Below are 14,279 nucleotides of genomic sequence, written 5' to 3'. Positions count from 1 at the left end.
AAATTAAATCTTAGATGATTCCTTAGAGATTATGATTGTTGAACTCAATCTCCTAATGTTACAGATGAGTAAAGTGAGGGCCAAGATTTGGTCCTTTGATTTCATAGCTTTGGAACTGTAATAGACAATAGAGGTTATGTATTTAATTTTATTATTTATTTGGCCCAGAAAGAATAAGTTATTTGCCTCAGGTCACGTTTTGGGCAATAAATGATAGAGCCAGGATTTGAACCCTGGTTCCAATGCCTACCTTGTTTCCACTACCCCACAGCTGCTTCCCTCTTCCACATACCAAACCAGCTTAGATTCTAAATGTTGGGACTGGTATAAAAAGCTTTTTGAAATTGCAAATAAATGAAATCTATTAGTTCCTTCTTCATCCCTATTTAGAATCTTCTTCTCAAAGAACTCCACTAAAACTAATCAGGCATGATTTGCCTTCATAGAAACCATGTTGCCTTTCTCCCCAAATGGAAAGTTTGCTTAAGCCTTGTGGGAGCCTATCCTATCGCTGATGCTACTAGTGTGCCGAGTATGGAAATGGAATTCAGGCCAAGGCTTTCAGCCTCTGTTGGTGTCAGTCTTATGAACAGGGGCCACACTTGGAATCTCCCAGTCCTCCAGCATAGTGGATTATTGCACATTATTAGTGCAGAGTGCATTATTTTAATGGGTAGTTTGGGTTCTGGACAGTGTCATTTGGAATTGCCTCCAGACCTCAGTGCAGGGTCTAGTAAGAGATTTAGACATCCTTCCTTATTTAGTTCTAGAACACACCATTATTCATACCTGTTCTAGGTCTCCTAAACTGGATTGGGAGTGAGAATTTCTCTTAGCAAATTGAGGGTAGATATAAAGATGTAGTTCTAAAAACATCCTTTCACTCTTTCTGCTCTTTATTCTCCATCCTCTGGCATTATCTTTTTCCCTGGCTTTCTCCCTGTTGAAAGAACCTCTCATATGTTGTCTTTAAACTTCCTTATAAGGTGCTTCTCAAATAATTTTCAAATTGTTGAAATTCTAGCTTATTTGTGTCTCATTCTCTTGGCTTCTCTGCTCTCTCCACTAGTCTATCTTTACGGCAAGGGAATCTTAAGGAAGGCCTCTCTTTGAGGAAGCCTGCTTTAAAGCAGCAGAAATGATCACTCCTCCCTCTTTGAAAAGGAACCCAGTAAATGCTTGGGGGTGGGAGAAACCCTTCAGTCTTTCAGAGGCAATTGTTTCCAAAGGGCTGGCCATTAGAGGAAGTTGTGGTTGCTGAGACCCTGGAAATTTTGAAGAAATTGGCAACCCTTTGGCAAAAAAGCACTTTGATTTGATTCAGTTCAATAAAAATTTATTAATCAATAAATTTGGGCATACAAATTTAGCATAGTAGCTTGCCAGGCACAAATAAGCTGAAGCCACAGGGGCTAGCAACCTTCACTAATCCCTGTTCTGTGCCCACTCATGTGGTTTGCCCTGGGTTCATTGCTCTGGACTTGCTTGTCTCCTCAATAGAGGAAGTAGGCTCCCCAATGCTTCAATTCCACTTCCACCTCAGATTCCTGAGGAACAGATCTATTTTGGGCTAGTCTAAGGAGTTCTGGTTTAGGTGGTTAAAAAAAAAAAAGGAAAAAGAAGTAAAAAAGGTACCCACAGAGTACAAACATAATCAGTTATAGAACAGGTAATTTTATTCCCACAAAGGAAAAAGAATGATAAACAGTAAAGAATCATAACTGATAGGCTATTATTCAAATTTTATTGGGTCATTTACAATAGGGCTGCTCATTAGCTCATTCTACCTCCACTGAGTATATCCCAGTCAATGACAAATAGATGTGTTTCCTACTTGTACCTTCTCTGGCTTCTTTAGAGAGGTCTTTCCTAAAATTTCCTCCTTAAGGATTAGTAGCTCCCTTCCAAGTCTGCTTTGAAGTCAAAGGGCAGAAGTGGGGCACTAACCATCCCCTATTCCCACTTCCAGTCCCACAGACTGATGCTATTTATTGTTTGCTGTTACAAAACTAAGTGGGCTTCATTCAAAGGACAGGATGTTGAATAAAAGCCTCTACTTCATAGGTTCAAAGGAAACAAACCTTTGCAGTGTTTTCTCTTGCTACCAACATTTCCCCAATCTTCTATGAGGTTGTGGGGACTTTTTAAAGACCTAAGAATAGAAATCCTTGGCCAATTTTCCCAAATATGTTGTACCCTTAAAAGAGACTGCTATTTTTTCCCTCTGTAGCCTTTGAATAGCTAGGCAGAGGAGGCATATTTCATTATTATAGTGCAACTTTCTTTGGAAGCTATGAAATAACAACTTTTATCTCAGCAGCTTCAAGGCAAAAGTAATCTGATTAGAATTGATCTTTATCATGAGGAAGGGTCTTATAGCTCCCTCCAAAGACTACTTTTATTCATCTCTAGAGATCTGTTCAGCCTCTTCTCTGAAGGGGCTGGACAGAAGGTGAGACCTTTAATGTTAGTGTCAGCAAAGCCAGGAATAGTATCTGCCTAAACCTACCTCATACCCATTGTTGTTCAGTCATTTTCAGTACTGGTTGACTCCTTGTGGCCCCACTTAAGGTTTTCTTGGCAAAGATACTGGAGTGGTTTGCCATTTCCTCCTTCAGCTCATTTTGCAGATAAGGAATCCAAAGCAAACAGGGTTAAGTGACTTACCCAGGGTCAATCAGTTTGTGTTTGAGGCCAGATTATACCGGAACATATATGCATTTGTACTATTAATAGCTCTATGATATGTAGCTCATTCATATAGAGCTTTGTGGTTAATTTGCCAACTGTTCCCCTCACAACCACCCTGTGAGGTAGGTCTGGTAGAGATTATTATTTCTATTTTGCTGAGGAGGAAAAACTGCAAAAAGAGGTCTAGTGACTTGGGCAAGGTCTTACAGCTAGCAACTGCCGGAATTTTCTTTTAAACCTTAGTTGTTCTATCTGACTCCAAAGGTAGAGTTCTTTCTAACAGGGACATTTCTGGTTTTGTTCAGCCCTCTCTGTCACATATGCACACATCACCATCTCTGCAGAAACTGGAAAGCAGGAATGCATCAAGAAGACTTTATGAATGGCAGTTGAAAGGAGATGGACATCTCTTCACTGAATCTATGTCCCCTACTGTCATCTTGACTACAATAGATAATGGAAAGGGGAAGGGGCGGCAGCGGCGGCGGCAGGGAAGGGCAGTCAGAATAGAGAAAGAAAAGAGGGTGACTGCCATTGAAGCTAAGCCCACGATTTTTCAGTCAGATTTCCACATTTGGTTTTGATTCCAATTTAAGACCTTTCTTCTTCCACTGTCAAGGATCACGGTGTAAGCAAGATGTGAATGAATGGGGAGATTACTGATTGCAGAAAGGAGCTGCATCTAGGAGCAATGGGGATGGTGGTGGTGTCATTGGGGTCTCTGTAGGAGTTGGGATCCTACCCTCGCAGCTGCAGTGATACCCGAGCCCTGCAAAGGAGAAGCTGCTTGGGGTAGGACTTTAGCTGGCCCTAATATAAATAAGAGGCGGGCAGAGGAGTCCAGCCTGGCTCAGTTATGCAAAACGGGAGCTGGGGAGCTGGGGAGCTGGGGAGCTGGGGCAGCTCCGGCCACGCTGCGGATGCGCGAGCAGAGGGGGAGGGGTGTTGGGGAGGTCTGAAACCGCAGAGGGAGTGCGAATATGTAAATGAGAAACCCCCGGGATGGGTGTGGCCTGGAAGGGTAATGCAAATGAAGGGGGCGGTCCCCTCTGGTCTCCACCTCCCACCCACGCAGCTGTGGACAGCGGTGCAGAGCGCAGCTGGAGGAGCGACGGCAGCTGGGGGCAGTGACAGCTCGGAGCTCCGCTAGGCTAAGGCGGCGGCGGGGCGACAAACCGCACGGAGAGGGAAGGAAGACCGAGTGGCCCCGGCAGCTGCTGTCGCCTCTTTCCCAGCCCCCGGTACCTCTCCGCTCTTCCTTGCGCGCAAGATGGCTGACCCGGCTGCCGTGCCGCCGCCGAGCGAAGGCGAAGAGAACACGGTCCGCTTCGCCCGCAAAGGGGCCCTCCGGCAGAAGAACGTCCACGAGGTGAAGAACCACAAATTCACCGCCCGCTTCTTCAAGCAGCCCACCTTCTGCAGCCACTGCACCGACTTCATCTGGTGAGCGCGCGCGTCCCCCGCCACCTCTTCCCCGGGGGGAACTCGGGTTCCCCACTCCCCACTCGCCCTGGGGTGCACCCTCTGGCCCCCCTCTTACTTCCCGCTCCATCTCACCCCCCCTCCTCTTCACCCTCCCCGGCGGCTGGTGCAACCTCCGCCCTGCTCCGCGGGCCACCGCTGCAGCAGAATCCTGGCCCCAGAACCTGACCTCCTCTCAGGGATTTGAAGTCCCCCCCAGCCCCACTTCAGGGACCGATGCCTCTGTTGTAGCCCATCCCCTGCCGTCTCCTCACGGCGCTGTCCCCTGTTGCTACCAAGGTACCCCCGCCCTTTCCCCGGCCCCGGCGGTAGGGATCTAGAGTCTTAAGCTCGCCTTAACCATCTCCCTGGTTGGCAAGCGCGCACTGGCTCTGCATCCTGGGGCCACTGTGGGAGCCCCCTCTGAGCCACTAGTTCGCTTCCCCCGCAGCCCTGAGACCAACCAATAACTTTGCAGCTCCACTTCTGGGGGGAGAGGGGCGGGGCGGGGCACGGCATCCAGGCTCCCTGCAGCCCCCCTGGATCAGGAGTGTGCTGAGCGCACCCAGCTCCCTTAGGACCCCAGGGGGCAGGTGGGAGAGGGAGAGAAAAGGAAAGGAGAGGGCGGGAGAGAGACACTCAGGGTAATGTGTCTTCCGTCTCCTTTTGCAGGGGATTCGGAAAACAGGGATTTCAGTGTCAAGGTAGGTGTTACCTGAGGATTCTACATTGCATAGACGCTTGGTTTGTGAGAACAAATGTCTGCCTGCGGTGTGTGGAAGCAGGCCCGACTGTGGGGGTGTGTGAGCGCCGTGAGCAGGTGTGTGGCTAAGCCTAGAGCCGGTCCATATAAAGTTTGGGACCAGTAGGTGGGTGATGAGAAGCCCTGGTTTTTAGCTAGGGGAGCCTCCCGGTATGATTCTTTAGGATTAGAGTCCTTAGCATTAGGAGGAAGGCTCTGGGGAGAGAAGGAAACGTTTCTTTAACCCCAAGGGTGACACAAGGAAGGAAGCTGAGACTGCCCCAGCCCATGGGCCACCCACCTAGGTGGGGGCTGGCAGGCTGATGTGATGGTGCTCACCCTGAACTTCCTGTCACACAGTTAATTCCATCTCCAAGCCTCTGGGGGGCAAAGGGGGATGTCTTTAAATGCTAAGAGAAGGTGGTTCCTTCCTTCTGCGTTCTTCTCCTGCTGCCCTTCTCCCCCCCCCCCGGCCCCGGAATTTTTCTCCAAAGTATCAGAACAGTTAATTTAGGTTGGAGTGTCATCAAGGTCTCGTCTGAAACCTGAGCACATTGCTAATCTTCCTCCTCGAGACAAAAAGGAAAACAGACTACAGAAAGATTTTGGTTATCAGTCTTGATTTGAACGTTCAAATTACACAGAAGCCTTTTTTTCTTCCCCAATTTCGTCTCTGTTTCTTGTACTTACTTCATCTCTGCCTTCATTTTTCTGGCACAACTGTGAACAAAAGACTTGGGTTCCAGTAACAGCCAAGTCTCCTCATCAGAGCCTAAAAGAATCCAAACCCTTTCTGAAACTTTTCTGATATGGCTTGTTAGGGCTACAGGTGGTAATGACCCTTCCATTAAATTTTCCTCAACTGTTCCCAGCAGAAACACAGCAATGCCATTTGCCAGTTCTACATATCCGATGAGGTTAGTGATTCATAACTCATTACATCTCTTGAGTTTGGCCAGTAAACACTTCTCAGCATTTAGTTACAAGATAGACTCAGTTATTTCAGTGTGTACTATTTCATTAAGGTATTTATTTATTTTTCGAACTGAGAGGTAACTGAGGCTGTTTCTGATGCACTCCAGTCACAATGTTGAACCTGTATGAGATCTTAGAGATCATTAGAATCATAGGACTTCAAGGCAGAGGGACCTGGGAAAGGTCATTTGTCCAATCCCTCCCTCCTTTTTTCTTTACAAAAAGAAACTGAGGTTCAGAAAAGCAAATGACTTGCCCAAGGTCATGCAGCAGAACTGGGGCTACAGTCTCCTGACTCTGAGTTTAGTGCACTTTTCCCTTGCTGAATTAATAACCTTAAGGCTTATAAAGCTTCCCCTCTCAACTTTAAAGCATCATAAAAATGTGGAAGGAAGACCTGAGTTAAAATCTGGCCTCAGACACTTATTCACTTTGTGATCCTTAACTTCTATCTCCCTCAAATTCTTCAACTGTAAAATGGGGATAATAGCACCTACCTTGAATGGTTGTTGTGAGGACCAAAGGAACTAATATGTGTAAAGCACTTAGTAGTGTGCCTGGCACATAGTGGGTGCTTAGCTTAATAAATACTTGCTCCCTTTTCCCCTGTCTCATTTGAAAATTACAACCTTGGGAAGTATAGGTGTTATTATTCCCATTTTTACAGATCAGGAAATTGAGGTTCAGAGAGATTGAGTGGTTTACTCATGGTCATACAGGGTGAAAGATGGGATTTGAACCCAGCTATCTTCCTCACTCAGTGCAGTCTGCTACCTGATTCAAGTTGCTTCTTCACGCCCAGAGTTAAAAGGATCCTTTAATCAGATGAGTGAGATTGTCATTTTCCTTTGATAGTCAGTGATTTCACTCACTCTTCTAAGCCAGTTTGAGAGGGTTTTTTTTTTGTCCTTTTGTTTTCCTGAGCCCTCAACAGAAAAAAAAAATCTCAAATTAAATACAGTTACAACAGCTAAATATTGCAACAAGGTTATATGGTGATCAGTGAAGCCTTTGTTCATGACCAAATTTGCACTTAAAAACTGGTCAGAGCTACCCACCTTTGGGATTGTTTGATAGTTGGATAGTGTCAGTACCTTGCAAATGAGGAAGGCTGATTTCATTTTAGTGGGCACCAAGGTGGGCATAGACTCATTTTTGGCTGTTTTAACAGCTGATTTTTCAGCTTTCCCAGAAAGTAACCTGGCTATATTTTAAAGGCTAAGATTCTTCTTAGGTAAGGAAAACCTGAATTCAAATGTTGCCTCAAGCATTTACTTGTTATATGACACTGGTCACATCACAACTTCTCAGCCTCAGTTTCCTCATTTGTAAAATGGGGATGATAGTAGCATGTGCCTCATAGCATTGTTATGAAGATAAAATAAAATGATGTGCAAAAATGCTAGTTATTTTCAATCTCTTTTTTAGAGCTATCTTTCATGTTACTGAAAATTCCTTAAAATTTCATATTTTGGAGGTAAAGGGATGATGTCAACCTTTTCACTGCTAAGCTCCTGATCCGCGTATTAGGTTGACAGCAGCTCAGCTCACATTTACATAACACTCTGAGATTTCAAAGTACATTCCTCATAACAGCCCGATGAGATAGATAATGCAAGTTTTCTTATTATCATTTTACAGAAGAGCAAGAAGAAACCAAGATACAGAAAGGTGACTTGTCTGAAGTCACACAGCTAGGAAGTATTGGAGCTAGGACTTGAATTTGAAGGCTTCTGAATCCAATACCAAGGTTCATTCCACTGTGGCACACTGCCTAGTATTTCGTTACCTATTATTAAAGATGAGAGAAGTCATCAAAAGTCACAAGTTGTGGTCTAGTCTTGCAAGGTTTCCAGATGACTTCACATCTGCAATGGATAGGAAAAATCATTTAGATAAATTTTGGCATTCATCTCCTCTAGAAATGGACACCTTTTTTTTGGAACTTTAGGAAAGTAGTTTGTTTTATTAATGACAAATAACATTGGTCAGCTAGGTGACACAGTGGATTAAGAGCCAAGCTTGGAGTCAGGAAGACCTGGGTTCAAATCCAGCCTGAGCCACTTACTAGCTGTGTGACTCTGGGCAAGTCACTTAACCCTGTTTGCCTTAGTTTCCTCATCTATAAAATGAGCTGGAGAAGGAAACCACTTCAGTATCTTTGCCAAAAAACCTCAAATAGGGACGCAAAGAGTGGGACACAACTGAAAAATAACAAGAACAACAAACATTTTTTTCAGATTCCCAATAAAATTTGCAAATTTCCAATATAGAGTTCTGTAGCCCTACCCTTCTCAATCTTCCCACACCATAGCCTTGATGTTGGTAAGAGTTAAGAGCTGGGCATGGCTGGTCATGTAGGTAGGTAGCTAATAGGTCAGGTACAGTGAGATTTCATGGTGAAACCCATGAGTCCAGTTTTTAGAAGCATGTGACTTATGGCCCCCTGAGCTCTGGCTACATTTTGCCATCTTCTCCTCCTCTTCCTCCTTCTCCCTGCAGAGTTTTCTGTTTAGACTGGTTAGAATGACAGGCTGGATGGATTAGAGACAGAAAAGATAGTCCCAAGAATCAGGATGCCTTGAGTGGGTACCAGGAGAAGGAAGGAGAACTTAGCAGTAGAAGTAGAGGACACCAAATGGTATTAGATGCAGATACTACTTTTGGTGATCTCTCAAATCGAATCATCCCTGTAATCATATTTCCCTTGCCTATTCCTATAGTTCCTCTAGTTTCAGTGAATTATACCATTTTAGAGGTAAAAGGACTTTTTGAACTCCTAGTTCAACCTCCTACCCAATTCAATAATATAACACTAAAAACTTTTTGTTGGTTATCTTGTTTTAATATCACCTTCTTTCCAAATATATTACTCCTTTAGCCTTCCGTTCCTTTCTCTTGTTATAACTATTCATTGTAACAAAGACTGAAGAAGAAAGAAGGGGAAAAACAGTTCAACAAAGTTAATCAGCACATCAGCTGGGTCTGACAAGTTATGCAGTGTTTCGCACTCTAGTTGCTCAACTCTGCCTCCATCACAATCTTGGGGGTTTTTTTTTTTGTTTTGGTTTATTTGTTTAGTTGTTTTTCAGTCATGTCCAACTCTTTGTGACCCCTTTTGGGTTTTCTTGGCAAAGATACTACAGTGATTTGCCGTTTCCTTCTCCAGCTCATTTTGCAGATGAGGAAACTGAGGTAAACAGGTTTAAGTGACTTGCCCAGGGTTGCACAGCTGGTAAGTATCTGAGGCTGGATTTGAACTCATAAAGATGAGTCTTCCTGACTCCAGGACTGGCACTCTGTGCACTATGGCACCACCTAGGTGCCCGAAAACAATCTCGAGAGATACTCAAAGAGAAGCCACTGATAGGCAGCTTATTGTCTCATTAAGCAATTCACTGGACTGATGTAATTGTTAATAATTCTTCCCTATCTTCGACTGAAATCAGCCTCCCTGTATCTTCTACTGAGTAAGCCTGGTTCTGCCCTTTGCAACTCCATAGCCTAAGCCTATACTCCTGTGCCCATGGTAGCATTTTCAATATGTGCAGACAGCTATCATATCTTCTTTATTCCAGAATAAAGACCTTAGCTATTCCTTTATAACTGCACTGTTTTTATTGTGTTCCTCTTACCAAGCTTTACTCATTAGGCATAGAGGTATTTGTGTAGCCCACAGATAAGTGAAGAGGGTTAACCATTAGTAACTGCACGCCATTAACCAGTTTGTTGGACCAAATGAGAAAGTGACTTAGTCACCGTGTACTCATCTGGCAAATTAGAAGGTTGGGTTATATTGTCCTTAATGTCCCTGCCAGCTCTGATTCTATTAATTTATTCCTCTCCTAAGTCCCCTTCCTGCTTTAATTGTTTATGCTTCTATATAAGTTGAAGTTCAGTTTGTTGCAAAATTTGAGAGCTGAAAGAGAAATTAGAGCATCTCTAGTCCAACTCTTGAATTCTCAAGAATGAGGAGGAAATTGAGGTTGAGTGACTTGTCCAAAGAGGTCATACAAATGACCCTTTCAGAGTCTAATGACAAAAATGCAATGGAAATCTTTGGATTATGATGGGATTGTCTGAGAAAGGGAGTTGCTTAATTAGCAGCAGTTGATAAGAGTCTTATTTTTGGTTTTATGGTGTGAAATGCAGCTCCGAAGATCTCTCTCTGTGCAACATAATACCTTACTAAGTAAATATGGAAAATGTGACCTTTCTGGAATCTAGTAGATGTTGTAGACTAACTCTAAGATATTGACTTTTAGAAAAATAATATTTTCTGAGTACCAGTGATTTTGTGAGTTATTGCCCAGAATCAGATTCAAAGAGTTCATAATTTGGATGGGTAAACAGGGAAAAGTGTCTACTCTGGGGGAGAGAGTTGAATGTACTTTCAAATACTCTTGTTGACAAATTCTTGCAGGGTATTTGAGAAATAATATGGGCCTAGAGACAGGAGAACCTGAGTTCAAATCAGGCCTCAGACACTTACTAGCTATGTGACCTGGATGAGTCACTTAACCCTGTTTGCCTCAGTTTCCTTATCTATAAAATGAGCTGGAGAAGGAAATGGCAAATCATTCCCGTATCTTTTCCAAGAAAACTCCAAATGGGGTCACAAGGAATTGGACACTACTGAAACAATTGAGTGACAACAAATAATGCTTTTGTTGATGAGTTCTTGGGGGGTATTTGAGAAATATGCATACCTATGTAATATCTGAAACATATCTTTGGGATCAAGACATCTTCTCTGAAACCTTTTCTGGGTAGTTGAGCAATTGACTATAATGTAAGATCTATTGTTTGGCATTCCAAAACCATTGCCGAATGCAATCTTAAATGGAATTATGTTCAGATTTTAGAGGATACAATCTATGATCTGATTCCCAATGATTTTAGAATTTCTTTGCTTGATTTCCCACAGCCCTTTTTCTCCTGCCAAAGAAGCTCTGTGTGCCTCTGTATTTGTCTTTGCATAAGATTGAAGTGAATTTAATTTTGTTTTGAGATATTTTCACTCTTCCTTGGGAGAAATGAAGATGGTATTTCCAGTTTCCTCATCTGTGAACTCAAGGGGTTGGATTATACAATTTCTGAGCTCCCTTTCAGTTTCAACTTTATTCATGTGACTTAGTAGAAAGAACTCTGGACTTGCGGGAGGGGGGGTGGTGTCAAAAAGAAGATTTGAATCCCAGTTCTTCCACTTACTAGCTAGGTGACATTGGGGGAAGTTGTTCTGGGTCTTCATTTTCTGATCTGTAAACTGAGCATAATATTAGATTCATCACTTCCCTCACAGGTTTATTGTGAGGCCAAATGAAGTAATGTCATAATAATAATTAACATTTATATAGTACTTTAAGGTCTCAGTCAACAAGCATTTAGTAAGCACCTACTATGTTCCAGGCACTCTGCTAAAAGCTGCTTCAGCTGGGTGGCACAATGAATAGAACATTGGGCCTGGAGTCAGGAACACCTGAATTTAAATCTAGCCTCAGATACTTAATAGCTTTATGATGTTGGACAAGTCACTTAATCTCTTTTTGTCTCAGTTTCCTCATCTGTAAAATAGGGATTGTACTAGCCCCTCCCTCTCAAGGTTGTTGTGAGGGTCAAATGGAATAATATTTGTAAAGCCTTAGCACGGTGCCTGGCATATAGCGCTATAAAGATGCTAGCTATTTGTATTGTTATTGTTATATAAAGAGGCAAAAGACAGCCTCTGCTCTTAAGGAGCTCGCAGTCTAATGGACGAGACAAGATGCAAACAATTGTGTACAAATACAATATAGATAGAATAAATTGGAGATAATCAACAGAGGAGAGGGATTGGCAAGGCTTCTTGCAGAAAGTAATATTTTACTTAAGACTTGGAGAAAGGCAGAGTCCAGGAGACAGAGATGAGGAGGGAAGGAATTCCAGACTGCCAATAAAAAAGTGCAGGCATTTATGTAGATTATTTCATATAACTCTTACAACAAACTTTGAGGAAGGTTTCCATTTTATAGATAAGGAAACTGAGGCTTGGAGGAGTGACATGCCTTGTGCATGGTTGTCTGGTTAATAAGGGTCAGAGACAGAGTTTGGATTTGGGTCTTTCTGGTTCTAGATCCTACCAGCCTGTGTCAGGCTGCCTCTCTACAGATGAAGGTGCTTTGGAACCTGTAAAACCTTATATCACCATTAACAGGACACCAGGATTGGGAATCATCTACAACCCTACATAAGCCTTACCTCAGCAGCACTTAGACATTATGGGTCCCTCTTAAAAGAAGGTCAGGTGGAGCTAATGGATAAAATGGTCTTTGTTAGACATTTCCATTGGAACTCTGAATTAAGCTTCTTTCTAAGGTTGTAAAAGACTCTGTCACTTAAGGAAATGCTGTGTTTAAAGGTGATCAGGAGGTATTACTCTTTTATTGACTAAATTTCAGATGATAATCTGACTTCTTCTTTATCCATGTTACATTTTGAGTTGATTGAGTGGAGAGCTGAGGTGGAAGAGCAAGCCCTAATTGTCAGATTGAGATGAAAAGAAAAACATTTCAATAGATGTTTGTTGAATGAACAAGAGAGATTAGTGAATGCACAGTTGATATAGAAAGAGGGCTGATTTTAGAGTCAGAAAACCTGGGGCTAAGGTCAGACCTGTTGTACCAGGTAAGGCTGCTCTGAGCCTTAATTTTTAATCTAGAAGCAACTAGGTAATATGGTGGATACAGCACATGACTTATAGTTAGGAAGACCTGAGTTCAAAACCAGACTTAGTGACTTACTGGCTATGTGACTCTGGGTGAGTCACTTGGCCTTTGCTTCAGTTTCCTCAGATGTAAAATGAGGATAATAATTCCACCTATTTCAAAGGGTTGTTGTGAGGATCAAATTAGATAATATTTGTAAAGTGCTTACCACAGCGCCTGGCATATAGTAGGCACTTCCCTCCATTCCTTCCTTCCTTCCTTCCTTCCTTCCTTCCTTCCTTCCTTCCTTCCTTCCTTCCTTCCTTCCTTCCTTCCTTCCTTCCTTCCTTCCTTCCTTCCTTCCTTCCTTCCTTCCTTCCTTCCTTCCTTCCTTCCTTCCTTCCTTCCTTCCTTCCCCTGCCCTTTAGGGTTATGAGGAAAGTGCTTTGGAACCTGCAAAATGCAGGTGTCCCAACTGTTCTCCCAAATACTTTTTTAACCCTAGGGTCTTTCCAATACCCCTCCTCTATTGATTATCTCCAATTTATCCTGTTTGTATCATATTTGTGTATTATTGTTTGCAAGTTGCCTCCCCCATTAGACTGTGAACTCTAAGTTTTGAAATTTAACAATTAGGAATTCATTCCTTTGGCTCAAGACGTGTCAGTTTGGTAAAATTATAAATAGTTGTTGAAGAGTGACATTTCATTCAACCAACATTTATAAAACACAGATCACAGTACAAGACACTTGGGGAATTTTCAAAGTTTTGATAAGACACAGTCCTTGTGCTTAAAGATCTTGAACTCTACCAGGATGAGTAGACACAAACACTTATTACTTTAATAGATGACATTATAAGGTAAGTATGTTAAAGAGATCCAAATCAAAGTGCTGACTGAGGTGTCCTGTGGCATGGGGACCAAGGAGATCACATTGGGAAATGGGACTTCCTAATCTGGTGATTGATCATATGCTTCTCCAGAGATCAGGTTTTGATAGAGGTGAATAAAAAGAAAACACAAGTATAAGGGTGTAAAGGGACTGGTGAGAGGGGGAGAGGGAATATCAAAGAGGAGTTTTGCTGTCATGGACTTATTATGCATCCTAACTCTGCAAGCTGAATTAGAGAAGAGGAAGAGTTACACAGTGAGATGAGTTTTGGACTGGGAGTCATCCCAACTTGGGTTGGGATCCTGTTTTTGCCACTTAGTAGCTATGTGACCTTGGGCAAGTCATTTATCTTTCTGTTTGCTCACCTGTGAAATGGGGATGATGATACTTGTACTACCTGCTTCATGGGGTACTTGTGAGGCTCAAAAGACTTAATATTTTCCTATAAAAGTATTGTTACAAAATGGTGGTTAATACTAATCTTTAACCACATGGCTTAAGTAGGTTTTTATGGGACTGGCTAGCAATCTATGGGACAGCTAGGTGAACCAGTGGATAGAGTGTCAGGCCTAGAGAAAGTCAGGCTGATCTTCCCAAGTTCAAATCTGTCCTCATACACTTACTAGCTATGTGACCCTGGGCAAGTCACTTAACCTTGTTTGTTTCTGTTTCCTTCTCTATAAAATAAACTGGAGAAGGAAATGTCAATGGCAAACCATTTCAGTATCTTTGCCAAGAAAACCCCAAAGAGGGTCATGAAGAGTCAGACAAGACTGAAAATGACTGAACAACAACAGCAAAGAAATATAACATTGGTTTTCATGGGGAAAATG

The 14,279-nt window shown here is 42.7% G+C and overlaps 1 protein-coding gene across 4 annotated transcripts in view; it reads left to right on the top strand.

Annotated features, from left to right (window-relative positions):
- The first annotated feature begins 3,741 nt into the window (after positions 1 to 3,741).
- Positions 3,742 to 14,279, top strand: part of PRKCB (protein kinase C beta) — a 641,836-nt gene continuing 631,298 nt past the window's right edge. For 2 of the 4 annotated variants that reach the window (XM_020995625.2, XM_078152650.1), the window contains exons 1-2: positions 3,744 to 4,134; positions 4,825 to 4,856. In XM_020995625.2, the coding sequence (XP_020851284.1) occupies positions 3,962 to 4,134; positions 4,825 to 4,856 (205 nt within the window). In that variant the 5' untranslated portion in view covers positions 3,744 to 3,961. Of the gene's footprint in view, positions 4,135 to 4,824; positions 4,857 to 14,279 lie in introns of all 4 variants that reach the window. The other 2 variants (XM_078152651.1, XM_020995626.2) reach the window with 2 other exon arrangements.

Source organism: Phascolarctos cinereus, unplaced genomic scaffold (assembly GCF_003287225.1).
Source record: "Phascolarctos cinereus isolate Bilbo 61053 unplaced genomic scaffold, phaCin_HiC Scaffold_4;HRSCAF=312, whole genome shotgun sequence".
Taxonomy (NCBI): Eukaryota; Metazoa; Chordata; class Mammalia; order Diprotodontia; family Phascolarctidae; genus Phascolarctos; species Phascolarctos cinereus.
The sequence above is the reverse complement of the archived record's forward strand: the minus strand, read 5'-3'. Positions and strand labels throughout refer to the sequence as shown.